The sequence below is a fragment of the Choloepus didactylus genome, chromosome 4 (genome assembly GCF_015220235.1).
Source record: "Choloepus didactylus isolate mChoDid1 chromosome 4, mChoDid1.pri, whole genome shotgun sequence".
NCBI lineage: Eukaryota > Metazoa > Chordata > Mammalia > Pilosa > Megalonychidae > Choloepus > Choloepus didactylus.
The window spans coordinates 43584946-43612665 of NC_051310.1; the positions used below are offsets into that span (position 1 = coordinate 43584946).

The window sequence follows — 27720 nt, forward strand, 5'->3', positions numbered from 1 at the left end:
TCCACATCCAGGCTCGACCAGTTACTGGCTGAGGAATCTTGGACAAGTTACATCGTAACTGAGACATTAAGAATTAACAAATGATTATGATTACTGAATCATTATATAAATGTTTTTCTTTCTATATTGTAGAATAGGCAGAAGTTAATATCTGAAATTACTGAAACTCAACCGGTCTCACCCTGTTTATATTTACTATTGTAATGGTTATTCCAGCCTAGTCTCAGCCTTGTGTATACTTACTATTGTAATGGTAACAACTCCATCCCCCTTGTTTGAATCCATAAAAACCCTGAACTCCTTAGATTCAGGGAGAGAGATTTTGGGGCTGATAGGCCTTCTGCTCATCTGCTCCATGTGTAGCATTAATTCTTTTTCTTTTTGAAACTCAGGTGTCATGGATTGCCGTTATGCGCATTGGACAGAGAACCCATCGCTTTTGTCCGATATCACTTTGGCGACCCAAGAAGTGACAAAGATTCCTAAGGACGTCCGACTGCCTGAAGTTTGGAGCCCCAGCAAGACAGGTAAATGCAGTAATAGGGCCTTTTGTGGCCGCTAGACTCTTTTAGTCTAGAGGCTCAGCAATTGTGTTTTTCTCTGGTGGCACTCCAGACCCTCAGCGCCTTAAAAATCAAAAAAAGCTTAAAAAGCTCCTCCTCTGTATCCCACTTTATCAGAGATAAAAGACCCTGAGATAGAAATGGTCTCTCCCAAACCCACCAGGGTACTCAATTTGACCAGGGCTGCTCTTTAAAACCAGCAGCAGAGCCACGAGCAAAACTTCTACCCCTCTGGTAAGTGCCTATAGGAATAGACAAACGAGAAGGCATGAGAGGATTTATAGTATTCAGACATACCAGAAAAAGATGAAAATGTAGGGTTCAAATTAGTGAGTTTTATCTCTATGTTTCTGGGGTTTTTGTGTGTCTTAACTTTCTATTTATGTCTGTCTGTGCAGTGTACACTTTCCTGCCTCCAGATGATAGTATCAAATTGGCAACAAAAATTCTTAAAAGAGCTCTATTCAAATTGTTTAAGGATAAACAAGCACATATATATAAATATATAAATATAAATATATATAAATATAAATATAAAAAAATATATAAATATATATATTAGTACTCCTGGAGTCCCAAGAAGAAAAAGAAAAAAAAGAAAACAAAAACTCTCCAGCCACCAGGGTTCAAAGCCTTAGTTTTTGTAATTACTATAAACAAACCTGGACACTGGAAAGAAACTGCCCCCTGGAATTTCCTGAAGGCAGTAGAGGGCTGCCTCCGAAAGGCAAAGGCTTTTTCTAATTGTCTGGGTCACAGCTTTAGGTGAAATAGATCTATAATTGGAAACAAAAGAAGGGCACAGGAACTCTCAATCAACACTAAGACCACCTTAGGGGTCTTAAATCCCACCACCCTCTTTTAAAACTTTTTAAAACTGGCCTCATTCTTTCTGTCTCACCTATCCCTGCCCCCAGGGCCTAGACAGCTAAGACAGCTATAGGGGTGTCTTGGTGCAGAAGGATGGGGGAAGGTAGGCTTGGTTTAGAACTCTTTCCACTGGGTCTAGAGATTAGAAGTGGTTGGCACAGAAGAAATGTGGAATACGTCATGTTTGTTTTAAGAGAATTCCTCAATTTTAAATTATCTTTTCCAGTAATACCTGTGCAACAGTAACCACACGTGATGGTTTGAATCAATTACGTACCCCAGAAAAGACTGTTCTTTTAATCCAATTTTGTGGGGGCAGACTTATTGTGGGTGGGATCTTTTGATTAGGTTTTTCCATGGAGATGTGACCTGCCCATTCAAGGTGGGTCTTAATTAGTTCACTGGATTCCTTAGGAGATGCTTAGAGAGAGAACACCCAGAGACATTATGAAGATGTATGGAGAAGGCCACTGAAACAAGAACCAGGCAAAAAGCTAAGAAAGGAAATCCAGAGTTTGCCCTGGAGAAGCTAAGACAGGACCCCCAGATGCTTAGAGAGAAACACCCTGGGAGACACAAACAAGGACACACAAGAGCTGAGAGAGAGAAGCTAAGACAGAAACCCAGAGACTTTTGGAGAAAGCAACAGAAACCAGAAGCTAACCCTGGCAAAGGCCCAGCAGACTCTGGCCATGTGCCTTCCCATGTGTCAGAGGAATGCCAGATGCCATTGGCCTTCCTTCAGTGAAGGTATCCTCTTGTTGATGCCTTAGCTTGGACACTTGTATGGCCTTAGAACTGTAAATTTGTAACCTAATAAATCCCCTTTTTAAAAGCCAATCCATTTCTGGTATATTGCATTTCCGGCCACTTTAGCAAACCAGAACACTGAACACTATAATAATACTAACAAATCATTATTAAAATATAAATAGCCTTTGGATAGGGGTAATTGAATAATATTTAATTGCCAAATTCCAGTAAGAGAAAATGTCCTTGAAAGCTATGGAAAACTTTTCCGGGATTTATGCTTGGGACAAATCAAACAATTGTATATTTTCCAGAGTTTGATGCTTTTGAGGTTGTTCATAATTTTAGGATATTATGAAAACAGATTTGTTTAACCTCCAATAGACAAAGGAGCATTATGTCTATTGGACAAAAGTAAGTTTGTGTTTAATGAATATAAATTATTAGTTTGTGAAATTATTTTTAAAAAATTATGCTTTCTAGGGTGTTTAAAAATAGTATCAAAGCGCGGGTATATAAAGTATACAGGATGTGCTTTGTTAAAGAAAGGGTGTAGTTTTGTCCTCGAGAATGTGTAGGACAAAGCCTGGGTGAATATGAAAAGTTGTGGAAATTTATAGAAGTGAATTTGGTTTGTCATAGTCAATGCTGACTAAAATTTGGTACATCTGTCTAAAGGAGTATAGTTTTGTAAATGGATAGTTTAAACGTGTAAGATAAGACCTGAATGGATATGGAAAGTTCTAGAAGGGTTGTGAAAGTGAATTCTGTTTGTCATAGTCAATGCTGACCAAAAACTTGATAAGCTTGTTTATAACATTTTTAAGAGCTTTTTGTGTCAAACTATGTATTCATACCAAACTGGAGTTTAGTTTTTTCTCTGCTAAAATGATGCAGATTGTTGGTCTGCTCTTAATGAAAAGTTATAAAAAGTTTTTCTTAACCATCTGAGTATTCTGTTTAGAAAGCAAAGATTCTATGTCATATCAGAAGAATATCCTTGTTGATGTTTATGTTGACCTTATCATCCTTTATTTCTGAAGACAAGTCTTCTTTCTTTTAAAGGAAAACTGTTGTAAAAGATTTGTTCTTTTGCCTTGTAAAAGTGAGGTGCTAAAATAGTTTAACTTGTTAAACAGGAAGTGTTAGAGAAGTATTATAATTAAATGGGATTTTCTATCCTTCTGTTAGCTACATTTGTATGGGTGAAATATTATTCATATATTTAGAGATTGTATAAAATTCCTAAAGACTTGCTAATGTTCTCATTGTCCATGCAGCATCCTAATACTGATCTGCATGATGTTAGACCACAATACGATGTTATTAATCATCATTTTAGTTATTCTTAGAAAAAGGTTACAGATCATGGAAACAACCACATTTACTTGTCAGTCACACTACTTTGCTCTAATGCATCTCTAAAAGTACATGTGGTCAGCTATAAGTCAAATGTAAAGGGACTGTAAAAGAGAAGCAAGGCAAGTATATAAATTATGTTCTACCTGCTAATTAATGTAACTCTGATAAATGTGTAAAGGTGATACAGGACAAAACTTCTGCTATGGATTGTGGTTGATGACTCCAATATAAGTCAACTGTCAAATGTTTTTATTTCAGAAAATAGCTTCATTTAGCAAATACTTATAAGAAAATTAGGGCCTAGATTATAAGCTCTAACAGCAGTCACATTTATTCCTGAGCTTTAACTGTTTGTGGGAACCCAGGGCCCAGGCCCCTCCCCTCCATAATAAGAGTGCATTATTACACAGAGCCGCCTACTTGACTGGGACAGATGTTAAAGGTCACCAGATCTCCCCAGGGGAGGAAAGAATGTACAAATGGTATCATAAACAAAGCATTGAAACTCCCCTCCCTGATCACTGTTGATAACAAATCTCCACAACACTGTATCACAAGAACCTGCCAAAACTCTGTTCTCACACCCTATGGAATGTCTTTGTCCTAACCCTTATAAATGGCCCCCTGGGATCCTCCACTCTTTGCAGAATGCTAGCTTCCATTTTCCCCAGCCAGCCGCCACCGTGAGACCATCTCCTGTTGGTAAGTCCTAATTAACCTCATGTCTAACTCCGTGCCTGGCATGTTCTTCGGTCTTGGGGCTGAGCTGTGTTGGAACGCTGTTATTTTTAAATTCTGAGATGCTGTGCTCTTTATGTGTAACTTGGTAATTTCCTGGAACTTTGGGTGTTTTTGTGACAGTTGAGATTCAGAGAGTTCCACAGCTCTAAAAGTCAGCATTACTCCATACAGCTAACTGTTAAAGAAGCTGAAAAAGACATTAGACTTCTATTAGAGATATGAATGAAGCTGATCTAGTTAAGAATAAGGTAAATCAGAACACTGGTTAAAAGATGATACCGTCTGTATATTAAGACTTTAACTTTTGTGTGAGACCGAAGGAAGAGACGTTTATTTTGTCCAAAATTTAAATTTTCTGTAGCATACTACCTAATTTAACCTGTCTGGTCAGTTTATTTCAACAACCTAATTCAGCTTTATTTGACATGCATTCTAGAATAGGGAATAAAATTTTGATATTCTGTACAGGTAAATGTAATACCCTGATGCACTTCAGAGTACTTTGGACAGAAAATGAAAAAGCATTTGCAAAGTCCCTTGAGGGACTGGAGAAAAAAGCCCAGAACAATTAAACTTCCCCACCTGGGGAATTTCTGCTATTCTCTTAAGCAATAGGGGCTCACAATTTAATAAGCTAAGCCCTCAATCTTGAGGCTTGATCTTATGAAACTTATTTCTGTAATGGCAAAGTTAAGGCTCCTTATAATTAATGCCTAAGAGTCACCCCCAGAGAACCTCTTTTGTTACTCAGATATAGTCTCTCTCTAAGCCAAACTCTGCAAATTAACTCACTACTTTCCCCTCTAAGTGGGACATGACTTCCAGGGGTGTAAGTCTCCCTGGCAACATGGGACATGACTCCCAGGGATGAGCTGGCCCTGGCATCATGGGATTGGTTGACCAAAAGGGAGAAAAGAAATAAAAAAACTAAAGTTTCAGTAGCTAAGAGATTTCAAATAGAATCGAGAGATCATTCAGGAGGTTACTCTTATGAAAGTTTCAGCTAGATATTACAAAATGCCACCCCAAGCAACAGTGTTCCTAAAAACACTAAAGATACCTTAGGCTCTAAGACTTTATAAAAGTTTACTTACGAAATTTATTTTTCAGAGACCAAAAGCCTCCAGATTGTTCTTATGCCAGTTAAGCTCTAAAATTTAGAAGTACTGGTCTCTGCAAGAACAACAATCAGCTTCAGTCCTCTACCCCATAATGACAATGCCCCTTTTCAGCAGGAAGAAGTTAGAACAGCTGTTGCCCAGATATCCTCAAGATTGAGGAACAGACAAAAATAAAAGGGAGAAACTATAACCAAGAAATTAAGAATTAACAAATGATTATGATTACTGAATTATTATATACAATGTTTTTCTTTCTATATTGTAGAATAGGCAAAATATCTGAAATTACTGAAACTTAATTAGTCTCACCCTTTTTATACTTTCTATTATAATGGTTGTTGTGGCCTCCTCTCAGCCCTGTTTATAGCTACAATTGTAATGGTAATTCTAGCCTGGTCTCAGCCTTGTGTATATTAACTATTGTAACGGTAACAACTCTATCCCCCCTTGTTTGAATCCATAAAAACCCTGAACTCCTTAGAGTCGTGAAGACATATTTTTGGGCCAGTAGGCCATCTGCTCTCCTGCTTCATGTGTAGCATTAAATTGTTTCTCTCTTTGAAACCCTGGTGTCATAGATTGGCTGTTAATATGCATTGGGCAGAGAACCCACTGCTTTTGTCTAGTATCAACATCATTTTTGGGCCTCATTTTCCTCAAATTGAAAATGGGGATTGTGCCAGTTTGAATATATTGTGTCCCCCAAATGCCATTATCTTTGATGTAATCTTTGTGTGGGCAGACATTATCAGTGTTGATTAGATTGTAATTCTTTGAGTGTTTCTTTGGAATGTGCCCCACCCAGCTGTGGGTGATGACTCTGATTGGATAATTTCCATGGAGGTGTTGCTCCACCCATCTGGGGTGGGTCTAAGTTGATCAGTGGAGCCATATAAATGAGCTGACATAACAGAAGGAACTCAGTGCAGCTGTGAATGATGTTTTGAAGAGGAGCTATAGCCAAGAGGGACACTTTGAAGAAAGCACAGGAGCTGCAGATGAGAGACAGTTTGAAGACGGCCATTGAAAGTAGACTCTCACTCCAGAGAAGCTAAGAGAGGATAAATACCCCAAGTGCAACTAAGAGTGACATTTTTGAGGAACTGCAGCCTAGAGAGGGACGTCCTGGGAGAAAGCCATTCTGAAACCAGAACTTTGGAGCAGATGCCAGCCACGTGCCTTCCCAGCTAACAGAGGTTTTCCGGACACCACTGGCCATCCTCCAGTGAAGGTACCCGATTGCTGATGTGTTACCTTGGACACTTTATGGCCTTGAGACTGTAACTGTGTAACCAAATAAACCCCCTTTTATAAAAGCCAATCTGTCTCTGGTGTTTTGCATTCCGGCAGCATTAGCAAACTAAACTAGAACAGGGATAATGATTTGTACCTTTTAGGGCTGTTGTGAGAATGAAATGAAATTATTAAGATGAGCTTTTTAATGCCTAGAATATAATTAGTGCACAACAGCTATCCGTTCCCTCTCTTGCCTTCACTGTTCCCTTAGGGCAAATGATGGTTTAAGAAGAGAACAGGTCAGTAGCCTGCTTCTCTGAATCTTATCCATTTTAGAAGCCCTTAGTTAGAAGTGATTTTCTCCAACAGGCTTGGGCAACTGAGAAGGATGAAGTGGGGGGAGGTCCAGAAGGGGTGTTAACAATGAGGAGGTCAGAGCCATGTGTAATAAGCCAACTGTTTGGAAGGTTTTTCTTCCCCAAAAGTAGTAATATTAGATTATGGCTAGGCTTTAGGGACAATTTACAAAGGTTTTTAGCCAGAAGTTTCACTGTGACCCAACTGGACTCCAGAAGAGCAAAGTAGAAGACACTATCATGGGAAGCCCATTCTCAAGTCTTCATCCCTAAGGGTGGCCCTGGGATGGGCCCACACACCTATGGAGGCCTTTAAAATCATTTTGATTACTTCCAAACAACCCACAAGGCCAGCCTGAGCCCTCCCATATCTCTTTCTCCACTCACCAAAAAAAGAAAACAAAAGCCTACTCAGGTGATAAGGAGAACCTAAGATGGCAGCTAGGTGAGACAGGGCAAAAAAACACCTCTGTGAAAAATACTAGATAAAAGCCAGAAAGTGACCCAATATACCAGTTCCCAGCAATGCACCAGCTGGACAAGTTCTGCTAAATCCACAGGGAACGTGCACTTGGTGAAACTGGGAGTCTGCATTCTGAAACGAGTGAGTGAGCTGGCTGAAAGTCCGGTGGCTGCGCTGCGGTGTGGGGAAACTGTGGGTTGGCATTTGAAGATGGACTAGTTCCCTTAAAAAAAAAAAACAAAAACCCAGGAGTGGCTGGGTTAAGATGGTGAGAACTGCGCAGTGAAGCACGGCAGGAGCAGACTGTGCCAATATCTCAGTGTCTGGCATGGAGGATAACCCGCTGCTGATTGTCTCAGGGCCGGAGGCAGAGGGGAACCAAAAGGAGAAAGAAACCGCACCCCTTGCAGCCTTCTCCCTGGTGGGCAGGGGACGCTCCTGCCAGGGCCCGACCCACAGCCCAGAGCCGCGCCAAGAAACCCAGTGTGACGGGGAGTTTTTCCCGCAGCACCACACACAAGCCACAATATCGGCCATGGATAGTGGCCTTTGGGGCACCCGCAGCTGGTTGTCCCGGAGCTGGGAAGACAGAGCTGTGCAAGGAGGGGGAGATTAACACGCCCCATTCAGCCATCTTTGCAGTGGGCTGGGAGTGCCCCTGCACAGCCCGGCGGCCCAGGGCTTCCCTGGCGGGCCAGCACACACTTGTGACGGACACGGCCTTCCCTTGGCAGAGGTCCTGGAAGAACACGGCTGAGAGGGGGGACCCACTCAGAAATCCCAGGGGCCCTACGCAAATGCTGGGGACTTGTGGGTCAGCGGCAGAGACAATCTGTGGCAAGACTGAAATGAAGGCTTAGACTCTTGCAACAGCCTTAAACCTCTGGGAACACCTGGGAGGTTTGATTATTAAAGCTCCCCTGCCTCCCTAATCACCCAGACACACGCCCCACATTCAGGGCGGACAGCACCAACAACACACCCAAACTTAGTGCACCAATTGAACCCCACAATAATCAGATCCCCACATACCATAAAGACAAAGTTGGGGAGAACTGACTTGAGGGGAATAGGAGACTTGCAGACACCATCTGCTGGTGAGTTAGAGAAAGTGCACGCCACCAAGCTGTAGATCTGCAAGTTAGAGATCAAGTAAAGCAAATGCCAAGAGGCCAAAAACAACAGAAAATCTTAAAGCATATGATAAAACCAGACGATATGGAAAACCCAAACCCAAACACCAAAATCAAAAGATCAGAAGAGACACAGTACTTGGCGCAGTTAATCAAAGAATTAAGGACAATGAGAGCATGGCACAGGATATAAAGGACATGAAGAAGAGCATGGCACAGGATATAAAGGACATAAAGAAGACCCTAGAAGAGCATAAAGAAGAAATTGCAAGAGTAAATTAAAAAAAATAGAAGATCTTATGGAAATAAAAGAAACTGTTGGCCAAATTAAAAAGACTCTGGATACTCATAATACAAGATTAGAGGAAGGTGAACGACTCAGCATCCTCAAGGACCACAGAACAGAAAATGAAAGAACAAAAGAAAGAATAGGGAAAAAATAAAAAAAATTGAAATGGATCTCAGGGATATGATAGATAAAATAAAACGTCAAAATTTAAGACTCATTGGTATCCCAGAAGGGGAAGAGAAGGGTAAAGGTCTAGAAAGAGTATTCAAAGAAATTGTTGGGGAAAACTTCCCCAACTGTCCTAGTTTGCTAATGCTGCAGAATGCAAAACACCAGAGATGGATTGGCCTTTATAAAAAGGGGGTTTATTTGGCTACACAGTTACAGTCTTGAGGCCATAAAGTGTCCAAAGTAACACATCAGTAATCGGTACCTTCACTGGAGGATAGCCAATGGTGTCTGGAAAACCTCTGTTAGCTGGGAAGGCACATGGCTGGCATCTGCTCCAAAGTTCTGGTTTCAAAATGGCTTTCTCCCAGGACGTTCCTCTCTAGCAAGCTTGCTCCTCTTCAAAACATCACTCACAGCTGCACTGAGTTCCTTCTCTTTGAGCCAGCTCATTTATATGGCTCCACTGATCAAGGCCCACCCTGAATGGGTGGGGCCACGCCTCCATGGAAATATCCCATTAGTTATCGTCTACAGTTGGGTGGGGTGCATCTCCACGCAAACAACCTAATCCAAACGTTCCAACTTAATCCCCACTATTATGTCTGCCCCACAAGATTGCATCAAAGAATATGGCTTTTTCTGGGGGACATAATACATTCAAACTGGCACACCAACCTTCTACACAATATAAATACACAAAGCATAAATGCCCAGTGAACTCCAAATAGAATAAATCCAAATAAACCCACTCCGAGACATGTTCTGATCAGACTGTCAAATACTGAAGAGAAGGAGCAAGTTCTAAAAGCAGCAAGAGAAAAGCAATTCACCACATACAATGGAAACAACATAAGACTAAGTAGTGTCTACTCAGCGGCCACTATGGAGGCGAGAAGGCAGTGGCATGACATATTTAAAATTCTGAGAGAGAAAAATTTCCAACCAAGAATACTTTATCCAGCAAAACTCTCCTTCAGATTTGAGGGAGATCTTACATGTTTCACAGACAAACAAATGCTGAGAGATTTTGCTAATAAAAGACCTGCCCTACTTCAGATACTAAAGGGAGCCCTACCGACAGAGAAACAAAGAAAGGAGAGAGATCGATAAATGTAACAGACATATATAGAACATTACATTCCAAATCACCAGGACACACATTCTTCTGTAGTGATAATGGATCTTTCTCCAGAATAGACCATATGCTGGGACATAAAACAAGCCTCAATAAATTTAAAAAAAAAAAAATGAATTTATTGAAAGCACATTCTCTGAACACAACGGAATACAAATATAAGTCAATAACCATCAGAGACTTAGAAAATTCACAAACAACTGAAGGGTAAAAATGAAGGAGAGATGAAAACATTCCTGGATAATCAAAAGCTGAGGGACTTCATCACCACTAAATCAGTCCTACAAGAAATGCTAAAGGGAATTGAGCAGGTAGAAAGGAAGGGACACTAAACAATTGACTGAAACCATATGAAGAAATAAAGATTTCCAGTAAAGATCACATGGTAAATATAAATACCGATACTACTGTATTTTCATTTTGTAATTCCACTATTTACTTCCTATAGGATCTAAAATACATAAACTGTAATGATAAATCAGTGGTTTTGGACTCAATGTAAAATATGTAATTTTTGACAAGAACTACATAAAGGTGGGGGAATGGAGGAGTATAGGAACATAGTTTACATGTCCTATTGAAGTTAAGTTGGTATCAAAGAAAAACAAGATTGTTATAGATTTAAGAGGTTAAATTTAAGCCCCACAGTAAACACAAAGAAAGCACCAGAGAATATGACCACAGAGATGAAAAGTAGAGTATGGGTTCCGAGAAGTGGGGGAAGGGGCAATGGGGAGTTAAGAAATGAGTGTAGGGTTTCTGTTTGGGGTGAAGGGAAATTTCTAGTAATGGATGGTGGGAAGGTGATAGCATTGCAACATTCTAAATGTGATTAATCCCACTAATGGAATGCTAGGGAGGGGTTGGAATGGGAAAATTTAGGCTGTATATATGTTTCCACAATTGAAAAAAAAAAAAAAAAAGACAGTATAAATAGATAATGACAATTAAATGCCAAGGATGATCCTGGATGGGATCTGAGGATGGAGGAGAGGAGGCTCAAAGGGACACAGTTGGGACATAAGAGAGGAAAAAAAGGAAATATAGAATGTAAGCTTTGTATCAATGTTGAATTTCTTGAACTTCTTAGCTGCGCTTAATGGGATTGCATAAAAGAATGTTCTTGTTCATGGGAAGTGTATATGTGAATTATATTTTTGTTCAAGGTTGTGTGCAGCTTGCTCTCATATGTTCAGAAGACAGAGCAATAGATGATGGATGATAGGGAGGGAGGGAAAGAAAGAAATGGTGGTGTGACAGGATCTTGAAGTTGGTAGATTGGGGTATCAGGGGAGAGGGGTCGAGGTATGCTGGAGTTCTGTGTTTGGGGTTTGTATTGTTTTTGCAACTGTTCTTGTAAGTTTGAATTTATTTCAAAATAAAATTAAAAAAAAAAAACGCCTACTCAGGTGACTATGGTGAGTCACACAGGCTGGTTAGGGAGGCCGCCTGCCTTGGGAGGAGAGCCAGGAGCTCCGGGAGGCAGCTGGGCATGTGGTCCCAGGGCAGGGCCGGCTGGGCTGGCAGGGGGAGCTCGAAGGGAGATACGGGGGTATCGCCCCAAAGGAGAACAGCAGCACTGGGGCAACCGGGGGAGAAAGGCAGAGGCTGGTGAGTACCTGGATGAGATGCTGAGACAACTGCACGGATGGGGAGATAAGAGAGGGAAGTGAGGAAGGGAATTCCAGGAGCGCTGCTGGGGAGGGGGAGGGAAATTCCTGTGGCCATCAGGTTATCCTCCAAGCCTTGCTTATGCAGGGCAGATAAACTAGGTCCAAATAATAAAAACAAAGCATTAAAAAAAGAGATCATTTCTGCCAGTAGTGGTCATGGAATTCAACAAAGGACAGGCCTCTAACTCCACAGAGGAAATGAAACTGAAGCTAGAGGAATTTAGGTTAAACAAAACATAGAATTGTTTTACAAAAGGTTATCTAATGCCTAACTTACAAGGTGGTTTTGAGGATTAACAGATAAAGGGCTCTGCCAACTCTAAATTGGTAAACAAATATATGTGACTTCCTCAGGTTGAAATGTCTTCTCTGAATTCTCAGTCTTTTTCTCTCTCCAAGTGGTTAATGTCCAGTTGGTCCTGCCTGAGAGAAGGACTCTCCAGTAGCTGTGATTTCCTCAGCTCACCCCCAGGCAGGAGTGATCCTGCCTTGGAAACCTTGGACAGAGCTGGCATTACACTGTGTTTTCCTTAGAAACGAGTTACAAAGAAGACTGCAGACATGAGGTAAATTCTCCTTAAACTGGTTTGACTGATTTCTCGGTCCTGGGGCCCAGCTGAGGGAGCAGAGAGGGTCTGTGAGAAGACCTGACACCCCTCAACACCTCATCCCCAGAGTTTACTGATGTTTATGTGGGGAAAATGTCATCTCGATTGAGAATGCCTTCTGGATCAAAGGGGGAAAAGAAATATAACAAAATAAGGTTTCATTGGCTAAGAGATTTCTAATAGAGTCAATAGGCTGTTTTGGGGGTTACTCTTACGCAACTTTCAGCTGGAAATTGCAAATTGCCACAGTATGCCAAGCCCCAAACAACGGTATTCCCAAAAACCCTAAAGAAAACTCAGGTCTCTATCAAGTTTCACTCACTAAATTTATTCTTCAGAAACTTAAAACCGCCAGATTATTCCTGTGCCAGATAAGTCCTGAAACTCAGAAGCACCAGCCTCATCAAGAAAATCAACCAGCTGCATCCCCTTCCCCATAATGTCGACACCCCTTTTCAATATGAACAAATTAGAGTGGTCATTGCCTAGATATCCCTGAAGACTGAGACAGTGATCAAATGAAAGGGAGGAGTAACAACAGAATAAGATAGGATTTAACAAAGGATTATGACTACTGAATCATTATATAGGTATTTCTTTTTAGTCTCTAGTGTATCAGAACAGCTAGAAGGAAACAACTGAAATTGTGGAACTGTAATCCATACCATACTTTGAAATTTGCTCTATATCTAGTTGTTAAACTGTACTATGAAAATCATTACTTTTCTGTATGTATGTTATATTTCACAATAAAAAATGTTTTAAAAAAAGTTTTAAAAAAATGTCATCTGAAGCATTTCATGTATTTACTCTCTCCACTTCCCATCCCTCTCTCACACACACACTTAATATGCACAGACAGAACACAAGACCCACTATTAGCCATCATGGTAGATGGCTGTATTTTGGCAAAATGACAGAAGCAACATTTTTCTCTGATAACACTTGCTGGGCCTTCTTGCCACATCCTTTATCTGAATGCTCCCACATTCCCACCTCTGCTTTAGGATTCTGGAGTATTTTTAGTTTCAAGACAGCAGTGAACAACAGGGTTAGTTCTGATCTAGTTCCAACCTGGCTCGGCCCTTCCATTTTCAGCATCTTCTCCCCCTTTACCCCACCTGTCCCTTTGCTTCCTTCTCTGCTCACCTGTCCTCCACCTTACACTTGCTCTCAGAGAAGCAGTGCCCTGTGCGGTTCTCCCACGATTCTGAGGGCTTTCCAGACAGGTCAGCAGCCCACGACCTGCAGACTGGCTGGCCTCGGGTGATGCTGCACTTTCCCCCTCCTGGCCCCCCTCCAGGCACCCACTATGAAGTTGAAGTCGACTTTGCCTCCATCTAGTCTTGTCTTCCAGGTCCCCCTAGGGCTCTAAGCTGCTGGTCACTGCTAAGGAGGTGACTGATAAGCCGCTTCACAGTACCAGCAGTTTTATGAGAGACCCTGGAAGGTGCTGATGAAAAGATGGGCCCCCCAAGCAGTGATGTGGGTGGTACAGTGCCATCCTGATGCCTCTCCTCTCAGGGTACTTCACTCCCCCTGCTTTCAGGAACCTAATAACTCAGGTGTCCCTCCAATGCTGCCTCACATCACTGTGGCATCCAGGGGTCAGACTGTGAGTAAGAGCGCGACGTTCACTCTACAATGTTCCCTGAGAGGCAGTACAGCTAGAGGGTTAGAGCTGGCCTTTGGGGGCAGCCAGACCCCTAATAAGGCCTGGACCCCTTGCCAACTGCCATGTAAGCTTGGGCAAGCAACTAAGCCTGTTGTGGGCACAGAAGTATCTTCCTCTGTAAGGGGGGGCGGGGAGGGAGTGGTGTTTTGCACCAAACTCCCCATACACATGCTGAATGCTTCCCAGCTGCCAGGCCCTGTGCTAGGCACTCAACACTCGTCATCTCACCACTAACCTGTGAAATGTCATTAGCTTCCGCCCCATTTCTATTTTCACTTTTTATCACGGGAAATGCCATATGACACAAAGGTAGAGAGAACAGTATAAAGAATGACCTCATGTGCATGACACAGCTTCGACAAAGATTAATTCACGACCAATCTTGTTTCATCTGTATTCCCACCTAACCCCACCCCAGCTGACTGATTTTTTTTTTAAGCTTTTGGTTGTGCCTTTATTCACCTTAGTTCATTAAAAACATAGTTGTCTTAAAGATCCTATAAATACAGCAACAACCCACTGATGCAGGATGGAAGTCGCCCCTCTCAGCGTGGTATTTTGTGTTTTTTTTTTAAAAGCAGAGTTTTTTTTTCTTTTCTTATAGGAATCTTATTGATCACACAGTAGTTACAAGAATGTCAGATATAATGACACAGAATCTGAACAAGAAAGGCTGATGTAGAATTTACATAATGTGGTAAAAATATACATATTCAACGTTAGCAGCGTGGACAGACACATGCAGTGGGGGGAGCTGAGGAGGCAGTGGGATCCTCCGAAGCTTGGTAAGCGCACCCCAGGAGTATGCGGGTTCTCCCCACCACGGAGACAGGCAGCTCCCGCCAAGAGATAATGGCCATTCCACACACATCCAAAGATGCAGAACAGACGGACCTGCTACAAGACCTCTAAATTAACACACCTGTGATCTTTCTGTGATGCTCCCACGAATATAGTAAATAGTAAACCCATGCAAGTAGCAGGAAGCATCAAGTCACTTGTTTTAGGAAGGATTTGGAAGATGCTTAGTTCTTGACATTAACATTTGTAAAGAGCTACAGTCTCCATTTCTACATTTTCTTCACAATTGACATGCAATTAAGAGTGGGGGGATTTTGATGGTTTCACCTAACAGTGATAAGTACTCTTAAAAAATGTGAGAAATAGTCAATAACATATTTCAGTTGCAGACTTAACAGGTAACATGAATTATCTATAGCTTTAAGCCAAAAGGTACAAGGGTGTACATCTGAAGTTCGGTGCTTGAGTTTTAGTTTCAACCACTGTCTTAATGAAAGTAATGCAATTGCTTGTTTATTTACCAAATCAAGTACTAGTTTGAGGTCTCAGAGAAAATCCAAAATAAGAATTGCCACTTCTTTTTTCTCTCGGCGTTTTTAGAAGACAGATCAAAATTCTAAGTTATTCAAGATTCCTACAAAGCCATGGTGTTTTTCTACAAATAATTGTCTAGAGAACAAACCAAAGCAGCAGCAGCTTGCTGTTTTACCAAACTTCCTACAGCTGCAGGAGCCCTGACTTGGTCTACGTCCTGTTAGGAGTCAGGAACATTTTGTTTTTGTACTCCCCATGCACCCTGCTTTGCACCAACCATGATGGCAAATGACTCTCTGAGGGGTTACGTGTGACCACACGTGCTTGAAGGGCCTCCGTGGAGGTGTCTCCAGCCCAGGGGACCCCTTCTGTAGAAAGCCCAGCTGACTGATTTTGAAGCCATTCCTCCAGACAACATGGGACCAGCATCACCCTGATTCCAAAGCCCAATAAAGATATCACAAGGAAAGAAAATCATGGACAATATCTCTCAGGAATATAGATGTAAAAGTCCTCAAAAAAATACTAGCACACCAAATCCAACAGCACATTAAAAAAAATTTTAGATGATGATCAAATGGGGTTTATCCCAGGTATGCAAAAGTGGTTCAACATAAGAAAATCAATTAATGTCATATACCGTATTAATAGAATGAAGGGGGGAAACCCACATGATCATCTCAATTGACAAAGAAAAGGCATTTGACAAATTCAGCATCACTTCCTGATAAAAACATTCAAAAATAAAAGGCATCCAAATAGGAAACGAAAAACTAAAACTCTCCCTATTTGCAGATGACATAATCCTATACATAGAGAATCCTGGAAATTCCACAACAAAACTACTAGAGCTAAGAAGTGAATACAGCAAAGTGGCAGAGTACAAAATCAACATGCAGAAATCAGTGGTATTTCTATACACTAGTAATGAATAATCTGAAGAGGAAATCAAGAAAAATTTCCACTTACAACGGCAACCAAGAGAATCACATACCTTGGAATAAATTTAACCAAGGATGTACAGGACTACAAGAAAAACTATAAAACATTGCTGATAGAAATTAAAGGCAACCTAAATAAATGGAAGAACATTCTACATTCATGGATTGGAAGACTAAATATTTTCAAGACGTCAATTCTACCCAAAGGAATATAAAGATTCAAGGCAATTCCAACAAAAATTCCAACAGCCTTCTTTGCAGAAATGGAAAAGCCAACCACCAAATTCATATGGAAGGGTAAGCAGCCCCAAATAGCCAAAACCATCTTGAAAAAGAAGAACAAAGTGAGAGGACTTACACTTCCCAATTTTGAAACTTACTACAAAGCAACAGTATTCAAAACAGCATGGTACTGGCACAAGGACACACATAGAACAATAGAATCCAAGTGAGAGTTCAGAAATAAACCCTCACACCTCTGGCCTATTGATCCTTATTTATTTATTTTTCAGATGTACAGTTCTTTTAATGGCCAAGAAGGAAACCTGTAGAGATAGTGCAAAAAAGAAACAATACAACAGATTCCAACTTGGAAACATGATCCCCAAGTCCCCATAGAAATGTGCAGCCAGCAATGACAGAACTCACAAGGAATGAGGAGTCCAGCAGGTACAGAAGGGCCTCCTTTGCTATTCACGCTGGCCTACTGATCTTTGGAAGGGTGCTAGTGCGTTCAGTGGGGAAAGAATAGTCTCTTTAACAAATGGTGTCAGGAAAACTGAATGTACATAGGCAAAAGAATGAAGGTGGACCCCTACCTCATACATACAAAAATTAACTCAAATGGATCAAAGACGTAAATACAAGAACTAAGACTGTAAAACTCTAGAAAAATTTTTAAATGGCAAAAGACTTGAATAGACATTTCTCCAAAGAAGATACACAAACAGCCAATAAAAACATGAAAAGATGCTTGACGTCATTAGGGAAACACAAATCAAAACCACAATGAGATACCACTTCATACCCACTAGAATGGCTACTATTTTAAAAAAAATGGAAAATAAATGTTAGTAAGATATGGAGAAATAGGAACACTCGTTCATTGCTGGTGGAAACGTGAAATGATGCAGTCACTGTGAAAAACAGTTTGGTGATTCCTCAGAAATTTAAACATAGAACTACCATATGACCTGGCAAATCCCACTTCTAGGTATCTAGAAGAACTGAAGCAGGGACTTGAACTACACACCAATGCTCATATCAGCATTATTCACAATTGCCAAAAGGTGGAAATAACCTGTGCTGCTTTGAATCTGTTATGTACTCCATAAAAGACTATGTTCTTTTAATCCACTCTTGTGGGGGCAGACCTATTGTGGGTGGGATCTTTTAATTAGGTTGTTTCCATGGAGATGTGACCCTGGTGGGTCTTAATTAGTTTACTGGAGTCCTTAAGAGAGCTCATGGGCGACAGAGAGAGCTCAGAGCTGACACAGACCCAGATACTTGGAGATGCAGACAGAAAGATGTTTGGAGATGCTAAGAGATGAAGCCCAGAGTTTGTCTCAGAGAAGCTGAGAGGATCCCCGGGTGCTTTGAGAGAAATCTCATGGAAGAACAAGCAAAGATGCACAGGAACTGAGAGAGAGAAACTAAGAGAGACAGAAGCCCAGAGACATTTTGGAGAAAGCCATTTTGAAACCAGAATCTAGGAGCAAAGGACCAGCAGATGTCAGCCACGTGCTGTCCCAGCTGACAGAGGTGTTCCGGATGCCATCAGCCTTTCTTCAGTGAAAGTATGCTCTTGTTGATGCCTAAGTTTGGACACTTTTATGACCTTACAAATGTAAATTTGTAACCTAATAAATCCCTTTTATAAAAGCCAATCCGTTTCTGGTATATTGCATTCCCACAGCTTTAGCAAACCAAAACACAACCTAAGTGTCCATCAACAGATCAATGGGTAAACAAAATGTGGCACATCCACCCAATGGAATATTATTTGGCTGTAAAAAGGAATGAAATTCTGATGCATGCTACAACACGGATGAACCTTGAAGGCATCACACTGAGTGAAATAAGCCAGATGCAAAAGGACAAGTACTGTATGATCTTACTTATGTGCAATAAGTAGAACATGCAAATTCATAAAGTGAGAAACTAGAATACAGTTCACCAGGGGCTGGGCTGAGGAGGGGAATGGGAAGTTAGTGTGTAATTGGTATGGAGTTCCTGTTTGGGGTGAAGGAAAAGTTTTGGCATGGTACACAGTGAGTGCTCAGGAAGCAACAGCAGCCACCGTCTGTGCCATTTCAAATCCTGACTCTGCCCCTCACTAGTCCTGTGGTACTGGCAGGCTCCCTGGTGCCCGCCTCCCAGGGCTGTTGTAAGGATAACAGCCTCATCTCCTGCTCAGCGCATGGATGAGCTCTATGAACAGGGTTCCCATTGCTAGTTCTGCCCAGACCCGAGGTTGCCTCTTACCCAGGATGGAAAGCGATGCAGGGGTGGTGTAGGGGGTTTGTTTCCCAGATCCACATCCTCCAGCTCAACTCTGGTGGCCTTTGGGCTCTCTCCTTCCTCCTTCCTCCCTGCTGGGGGTAGCTCCTCCATCTCCATCTTCTCTGGTTCTACCTGGAGCTCAGCTCGGTTCTCCCCTTGAGGAAGGTCGGAGGGGTGCAGAGCTGAGAGGGCCCCAATCTCAATGTTCACCACATGGTTGAGGTGTCCAGGGCCTACCTGGGGCTGGCTGTGGTGCCGCTTGGCCAGCTGGATGCTGTCCCGGGTGGTGCCAGGAGCCCGCACCTTCGGTAAGGTCAGGCTGCTGCCAGGGCCAGAGATCTTCCTCCCAGGGGGCAGCGTACCCCGAGCACTGACCAGGCCCTCACCCCAGGAAGCTGAACCACATCCAGGAGTGTGAGGCTTCACACACACTGGGCCAGGAGAGCTCTCTCTTCCCAGATAAGGTGGAGGAGTCCTGGCCTCTGCTATTTCCCAAGGGCGGACCAAGCTGGAGCTAGAGTCCTCCAAGGGGCTTCCTGCTTCAGGAAGAGACTCCTTGTCCTGCAGGGCACCTGGAGAAGGTGCTGGCACAGCCGTCTTCAGGGTACCCTGGGTTTGGGAACTACTGGCCTGCCCCGTCGGCTGGGTTCCTGGCTCAGAAGTGAGAAAATCCTGATCTGGTGTTTCCTGGGGGGCCACCAGCAGCTTCCCAGAAGGTGCCATCCGAAGAGCTGTGGTTGGAGCAAAAGCAGGCATATAAGAAGGTCATGGCCTTCTGAGGGCTTCTTGGAGGCAGCCCCACACCCCGCCGTGCAAACATGCACACACATATTCACACATATGTACTCCAGCCTCCCTACCTTCCTACCTTCCAGTGCATTTTGAAGGGCTCCCACCTTGTCCACTAGGCACTGATTGCAGCTTTTCAGATGCTGATTCTCCATCTCAAGCTGGGTAAAAAAAAAAAGAGAGAGAAAGAGAGAAAAGATTTAGAATACAGAACCTACAGCTTCAGAGACATAATTCAAAATAAATCTTTGAAAATACTTGAAAAAAGAACAGTCGGTGCCCCATCAATCCAATGCTGACCCTCTCAGAGTTCCCTGGCCTCCTCTCTCCCTCTGTGCCACCTGGTTTTGGTTGAGATAAAATTCCATTTAGCAGCACCTGCACTTTCTTTTCCAATTATTTGGAACCTTTCTTATTGTGAACTATAACACATACACAGAGAAATGCATAACACGTCAATGAACAGCTTAACAAACGATTGTGAAATTAATATTCATGTGAACAGCACCTTGGTTAGGAAACAGAAACTTGCCTGCAACCCAGACAACCCCTCTTGCCAACCTGTACCTTCTCAATCACATGCTCCTCCCTCCACCCTAAACGGAACCACTGTTCTAAAGTTATGCACCCGCTTCCTTGCTTTCTGAGTTTTACCAGCTATATATGTACCCCTACACATACTGTTTTACTTTTGCCCATTTTTGAACTTCATATAAATGGAATTACTGAGTATGTACTTCTCTATGTCTGGCTTCTTTTGCTCAATGTAAGCATGACACACATATTCACTGTTGCATTTTCTTTTAAATTAAACCCAATATACTTTTTTTGAGCACCTTTTAGCAAGGGGCTTTGGGAATATGGAAATAAACTAGGCATCAACTCTATCCCAAAGAACTTGCAGCCCAGGGCCCAAAGAAGGAAAGGTGAGGCCAGGTGAGCCCAATGCCCCCTGCAGGTGTGAACCAAGGAAAAGTGAAGCAAAGCATGTCTTTTGGAAGGAAGACTGAAGGAAGGACAAATAGTCAAACAAAATGAGCATTAGTTAAGGCACCACAAACAGAAGGAGGCAGGAAAACTCTGGGGGGTTGAGAGTGTCCCCAGGCACATCTCATTCCAAGCTCCCCACAGTGAGTCACCTCTGCTAACTTTAGTGTCACCCATTCCTTGATCTTTGCAGCTTTCTCTTGAATAATTTTTGCTTCCTCAGCTCTCATCTGCTTCTGCAATAAAGAGGAGGATCTTTAGTTAATCACAGCAGTCACTGGTAGAGTGAATAATTGGAGGTGGGAAACCCCAGAGAAGAAACACCAAGCAACTAAATGTCTGTCAATAAGGGGTTGGTTAAATAAACATGGTACACCCACAAAATGGAATGCTATACTTTGATACATGAGAAAATGTTTCCAGGGAACAGTGGTTAGCAGTGAGGAGTAGAAATGAAGGGTTGGGGAAAGAGGAACAAATTTACTTGTCATTTTATAGCCTTCTGGTCTTCTGGCATTTTTTACTCTAAGCATGTATTGCCTTCACAGTCATAAAACAAAAACAAAAACAAAAAATAAAGCTAAATTAGCACTCAAGTGTGGTGTCTACCTCTACCCCCAAATAATCAAGAGTATAAGATGATTGAAAGGGGAGTTTTATATCTGAAAAACAGCAGCCTAGAAGAGAAGGAAAGTATAGGCTTTGGGGCTTATTTGCTTTGGGACCCTGGGCAAGAAACCTCACCCCTCTGTGCCTGTGATGTCATCTTCACAGTGTGTGTGTGTGTGTGTGTGTGTGTATGTGTTGGGTGGGGGGGAATGGACCTTGCAGGGCTGGCTTGAAGATTAGGTGAGAGAAACTGCACAGCACAGTGTCTGACACATAGGTAACCGATCAGTTCTACAAGGAGTACTAGTTCCCTGATCTTAAAAGGCATAAAGACAATGGGCCTTTCTTGAGTCGTTTAGAGAGCAGCAATAATGACTTTGGTTACACTTCAAGGGAGAAACTGCCTGATAATTACAAGATGACAAACATAAGATCCAAACAAGGGAGGCTGCAGAAATGAGCTGAGAATATGAAAATGTCAGGCCTTGGAATTTCAGAGCTGGAAGGACTTTAAAGGTTATCTAGTTCAATGGATAGCAAACTATGGCCCGCGGGCCACACCTAGTTCTGAGTCTGGGTCCCCCGCTCCCGTGTTGTATTACAACAGGGAGGTTCTTGTAATACAGCCACACTAATTCAGCTCGTGCATTGTCTATGGCTGCTTTCAAGGTACAATGGCCGAGCTGAGTAGCTGCAACAGAGACCGCATGGCCTGCAAAGCCTAAACTATTTACTATCTGGCCCTTTATGGAAAAAGTTTGCCAACCCCTAACCTAGTTTGATACCCTGTATGTACAGCTATGGAAACTGAGAACTCAGAGGGGTGAAATGACTTGCCTCTGTCAGTCAGTTGCACCTCTGGGACTAAAATCAGGTCTCTTCACTCACATTTTTTCTGTTCTGACCTTGACCTATCGATTATCGTAAAATGATTTTCCCACCTAAGGAGCTTCAGCAGGAGTCATACTGGCCTCCAAGAATACTGCCACTGCTAACTACGAACCACTCAAAAGAGAAGGTAAAGCATCTCTTAAAATCACTGGAAAATCGATTAGGGATTCCACGTATCAAAATTCTATTTTCCCACCATTTTTCAGGAACGTTCGGTGCCCTGCAGCATACAAAGGCCCATCCCACAAAGGAATGTTCAGCAAATTCTGTTGAGTGATTAAGAATTTTCTCATCATGGTTGGAAAATACTACTAGGATTAGCTAGAGAATGCACATGTGGAAAATTAAAACTCGCCTGACTGCACTGAGGGAGTTTTGTTGGAAACGATGGAGCCCTGGCACCAGGGAAAAGCTGGGTAGGTAAGGCCAGTGGCAGAGGGAAAGGACAGCAATGGGATAGAGTTAATAAGACGGTGAAGGGGAGGAGACCAGGCACAGGGGCCCAGCAGGGGGAGGTTCCAGGTGCCTTTGTAGGTCCCACTCTGGACCAAGGGGCAAAGCTGCCAACTGCAGCTGGAAATGCTGGGCACTGACCTCTTCTGGACTCCCAGGTGCTCAGCAGGGGAGATCTCACTTTTCAGAAGGTGTGGTAGATTTGGTCTCTGCCTACACAAGTCCACTGAGAAACTCTGGCCAACCCAGCTGACCAAGGCTAACTGTCCAGCTCTGCTCATACTACAGCCAAGTATCATGGACCACACCTTGGCAGGACACTGAAAAGGCTGGGACGGAAAAGGAAAAGCTCTGCCTACCGAGCACCCACCCCATGTCTGATACTGTATATGACAATCCTACGAGGTTTCATAACCCCTGTTTTATGGATGTGTAAAATGAGAATCAGTGACAAGTTAATTTTCCTACAGTCACAGAGTGGCAATGCTAGAGGTGGGACTCAGATCCAGATCAGGTCTGGCTCCTTTTCCACTATATCCCCTGCCTGACTTCTAATGAACAGAGGTGAGAGGGAAAGACCTTTACAATAATTAAATCTACACATGAAAGAATAGCCTTGTAGGGGATGAGTTCCCCAACACAAGAAGACTCAAGAAGCTGGGAAACCAATGGGTAGAGATGCTGAAGAAGGGACTGGAGTCTGCTGCACTTTAGTGCTCACCTGCTTCTCCAGCTGTGCCTCCAGCTGGCTGATGAGCTCATCTTTGCCCTGCACGGCCTTCAGCAATTCTTGGTATTTCCGGTGCAGGCTGCCAGCTGAGTCTACATTCTTCAGATTGGACAGTTTTACCTTCTCTTCCATGACACCCACCTGAAAAGTACCAACTGGCTCACAGGGTGGGGGACGTGGTGTGAACTAGCCAATAAGATGGGATGGGTTGCCTCCTGATGCTCTGGCCTGTGACAGGGCAGTCTGGACCAATTAATTAAATGACCATTTACTAGACACTCATCTGGATGACAGAAGGAACTGATCTGGAAGCAACATATTTTAGTTACTCTGGAAAAACAGTTGGGTCTTGGGCCATTTAACTTTGGGGCCCCTGGTGGGGTAGAGTTGGGCCCTGGAGAGCAACTGTTCCAAACTCACTGTGGCAGAGATATTTGCTGTTCATTGAATACCCATGTGTTTCCCCGTATTTCCAAACCCCTTTGTAGATGGATGGGGCCACGTCACTTGCTGCAGCCAATGGGTTCTGAGTAGAAATGACATGTCAATTCTGGGTTGAAGAATTTAAGAGCTGGTGCACAAGTGTCCAGCCTTCTCTTTCCTTGCCATGGCAACCAAGGAGGCTAGGTATACCAGATGTCCAGCTATAAGATGGCGGAGCTTCCATGAACCTGAGTCTCTGATTGTGTGAGGCACTGTCCCTGGCTAACCCTCAATGGGTATGTACCATGAGTAAAACATGTGATTAACCACTGAGACTTCAGAATTAATGTGTTACCTCATCATAATCTAACCTATTGTGACCGATACACCTACCCACTCACTGTACCAAACTTTACCCAAAGACTCCTTCATTCCCATAGAAAGCTCCATGCACCTGAATTTTGTCAGAAGGTCTGATAACACACGACTGCTGGTTTTCCTTGTCCCGTAAGGGGCTCATCAGTGTCTAGGTGTGTTTCTGAAAAGGGCCAGGAAAGGCCAGCAGTCATTTCCCCCTGCACACTCCCACCAATCCTCTCCCTGATTACCTGGGTCTCTGCATTCTCTGCTCTCTGCTCTGCCTCCAACAGCCTCTGCTCCAGCTCCTGCATCTGTTCAATCAGAGAGAAAGAGGGGATGAACATGGCATAAAGCAAGTTGAGCGAGTGGTACTGACACAGCACACAGGCCAGTGAAGATTTTCACGGCAACTCCCAGCTTCCTGACCATGAATTTATGGGGCAGGTGCAGAGCCCATGGCTTTTGCCCTCTGTGCTAAGGGAGTGAAAGCCTAGTTTTTCTCCCTCAGGTAGGGTATCCAGTGAGGGGCAGCAGGACCACTGTCATCCTCCCTGAGGCACTCCTGCCCTCCCTCCTGCTTTTGCTCTCCTCTGCCTGAGGCCTCTTTCCCATCAGTACTGGTCCAGAGCACATGGAACACGTTCTCTCATACGAGCCCACATCACATCAATGGCAACAGAATGTTCCTTCTCACCCTGAAATATCTCACAGACTGCCAAGGATGCTGCTAACTGTGAATGATATTCATGGGTATCATCTTACTTGATTTCTTTAATTTAAAGAAATAGAAAGGGGAAGAAAGACTCGAGACACATTTCAAAAAAATTTATCTTGCTGCCAATAAAGGTGTGTCATTCAGGCCTGAGGAGCTCAGCAAATCTGGAAACTTATTCCAAATGGCCAAAGTTCTTGCACCTGGAGCCTCACCAGGAACCAGATCTAGGCTGAAGCCTCAGGAGCTGCTCATGAGCCAATGGCCTCCACAGCATCTCTCTGCAGATTTGTCAGTTCAGGGCTTGGCAAGTGGAGTGAGGGCTGGATTTCAGCTCCCATTCTCCCCCTGGACAGGGCATGTGCTGCCCAAATCCCACATGTCCAAAAAGACCCTGCAGAAGCAGAATAAATTCACACATCCAGAATCTCTTCTCCTTTCTTTCTGCTCCTGGGTTTAATCATTGTGACGGAACCTCTCTCTGCTCCAGCCTGAGAGGCCACATTGGTTCTGGTCCCACTCGGACATCAAATTAGAGCCAGATGGCCGTTCCCAGATCAAACAGTCCTTGGCCAGTCCTAGAGGAGTCCCTTGACCTTCAAACAGTTGCTGTGAGGGAGATAAAAGCATAACATAGACCAATATCATAGAGGGGAGGGGGCTGCCCAGCACAAAAGGAATTCCCCCTGGTGTGTACGTGTGTATGTTGCGGGGCAGGCGATTAATACACAGGTGGTGGCCCCACTGATCAGGTTAGTCTCCCATCACCCTCCCCGCTTCAACACCCACTGTGGCTGGACTAATCAGGTTCTCTCTCCCCAGGAATCTGAAATCTGGAGTTGAGAGACCAGAGACTGGAGCCAAGGGGGCTGTGCCAGAGAAGGCACAAAAACTTCTGCTTCCCAAGGGCCCTCCCGGTTTCCTGCCTTCCCAGGTCATAAGTGTTGAACAGTTCCTGAGTTCATGAGCTGCTCCAGGAGCCTTCCAATAAATTCCCTGTTGGCTTAAGCTAACCAGAGTTGTTCCTTTGCCTGCACCAGAAAGAACTCTAATGCAGTTACTGAAAGCATTTTATATTTCAAGAATAAAATAAAATATTGAGTGGGAAAGCCTTGGATTCTTGACAAGTTTCCCAGACTGACCTTCAGGTGGACTATTTAGAGCTAATGTCTGTTTGGTAGAAGAGAAGATGGCAAAAGATTTCCACAGGGAATGATCATTCATATTCTTGACCTTTTGCAACAATCTTCTGGTATTCTTCTAACTTCATCTGATGGAAAAATGTATCGTTCTACTTTGCAGGTGGCAAAACCAAGGTAGTGAGTGTCAAGAACCAAATGTATCTGGTCCGACCTCCCTGCTGGGCATTTCCATTTAGATCAAGAGTGGTCAGCAAACCACTGGCCAGAGCCAGAAATCACTGTGTCACTGACAACATAGCGAACATTTTTCCCCCTCAGGATTTTAATATTATATATTCCTTTAACATGTGCCATTACTAAAATAGAATGGAATGGCAGAGCACCTTTCAGGGTCTGGGATTCCCTCCCAGCCCTCAGCCAGCCACTCTGATCACTGCCATATGGTGATCACTGCTACCAACCCTCCCAGGAAGCAAGCCCACCTGGGACTCACAGCCTTCTGTAGTCACTTTTGTGCTGGAGTATTATTATTATTTTTTTTTTAATTGTGGAGATACACACACACACACACACACAACATAAAATTTGCAATTTTAACCATTTTACGTGTATAATTCAGTGGTATTAATTGCATTCACGATGTTGAACCATCCCCACTATTTCCAAAATTTTTCATCACCCCAAGCAGATACTCTGTGTCCATTACCAATACCTCCCCACCCCCAGCTCTTCTGCCCCTGGTAACCTCTAATATACTTCCTGTTTCGATGATTTTTGCCTACTCTAGATATTTCACATAGGAGGAATCATACAGTATTTGTCCCTTTGTGTCTGGCTGATTTCAGTTAGCATAATGTTTTCAAGGTTCATCCACATTGTAGCATGCTTCAGCACTTCATTCCTTTTTATGGCTTAAATAATATTCCATTGTATGGATATACCACAAGTTCCTTATCTATTCATCTGATGAAGGACAAGTCAGCTGTTTCCACCTTTCAGCTGTCGTGAATAATACTGCTATGAACACTGGTGTACAAGAAACTGAGTTGAAGTATACTTTTTTCTCTAAAACTAATCTCTGAACACTGACAACATTTTGGACATTTTGAAGTTCTTTTAAAGGGTGAAGAGTATAATGACCATCCATGTATCCATTATCTCATGCCAACAATTAACATTCTGCCATCCTTGTTTGAAGAGACTATTTTCTTAAATCACTTTTCCCTTAATTTATGAAAAGAAATTTTCTCTATTGCCACTGGAGTATTCCAGGCGTATCTGGGCTGAAATGTCATTTTTAGAGATTTCAAGGGGCAAACTCTTTTTTAATCCCAGCCTCAACTCTTCTCACAATGGCCGATTTTCCTTCTTCTTCATACTTGCTTAAAGAGTGACACCTGGTGCTTTGAAAAGCTGTAGCTAAGAGTGAGCCACCCCTTATCTGGGTCTATTTCGTGTCTCAGAGGGCTCTCTAAGACTGTGTCCTCAGCTATTCTTTTAGCCGAAACTCTCGGGTGACACGGCAGCCACAGAGATGTCAGGTTTAGGAGGCTGACAAGGATCCACTTTCACCAGCTGCAACTCACACTAAGATTCATAAGCTGCCCTAGCACTGACTGCAGGACCTGATGAAATGCACTTGGCACCATGCTGGTATTTAACCCGTGTCCACAGCTCCTCATTACACTCAGTAATGA

At 43.0% G+C, this 27720-nt stretch overlaps 1 protein-coding gene and 1 long non-coding RNA gene across 4 annotated transcripts in view; one reads left to right on the forward strand and one right to left on the reverse strand.

The window, feature by feature from the left end:
* PLEKHH1 (pleckstrin homology, MyTH4 and FERM domain containing H1) overlaps window positions 1-27720 on the reverse strand; it is an 80421-nt gene that overhangs the window by 31106 nt on the left and 21595 nt on the right. For 2 of the 3 annotated variants that reach the window (XM_037832467.1, XM_037832469.1), the window contains exons 3-7: window positions 24418-24480; window positions 23378-23527; window positions 20856-20939; window positions 19796-19877; window positions 18910-19658 (exon numbers count right to left, since the gene is read on the reverse strand). In XM_037832467.1, the coding sequence (XP_037688395.1) occupies window positions 18910-19658; window positions 19796-19877; window positions 20856-20939; window positions 23378-23527; window positions 24418-24480 (1128 nt within the window). Of the gene's footprint in view, window positions 1-18909; window positions 19659-19787; window positions 19878-20855; window positions 20940-23377; window positions 23528-24417; window positions 24481-27720 lie in introns of those variants that run through there. The other variant, XM_037832470.1, reaches the window with a different exon arrangement.
* LOC119531329 lies at window positions 4180-25899 on the forward strand. The gene is made up of 3 exons (XR_005216304.1): window positions 4180-4247; window positions 12263-12429; window positions 25704-25899. It is a non-coding gene; the product is annotated as an uncharacterized LOC119531329 (long non-coding RNA).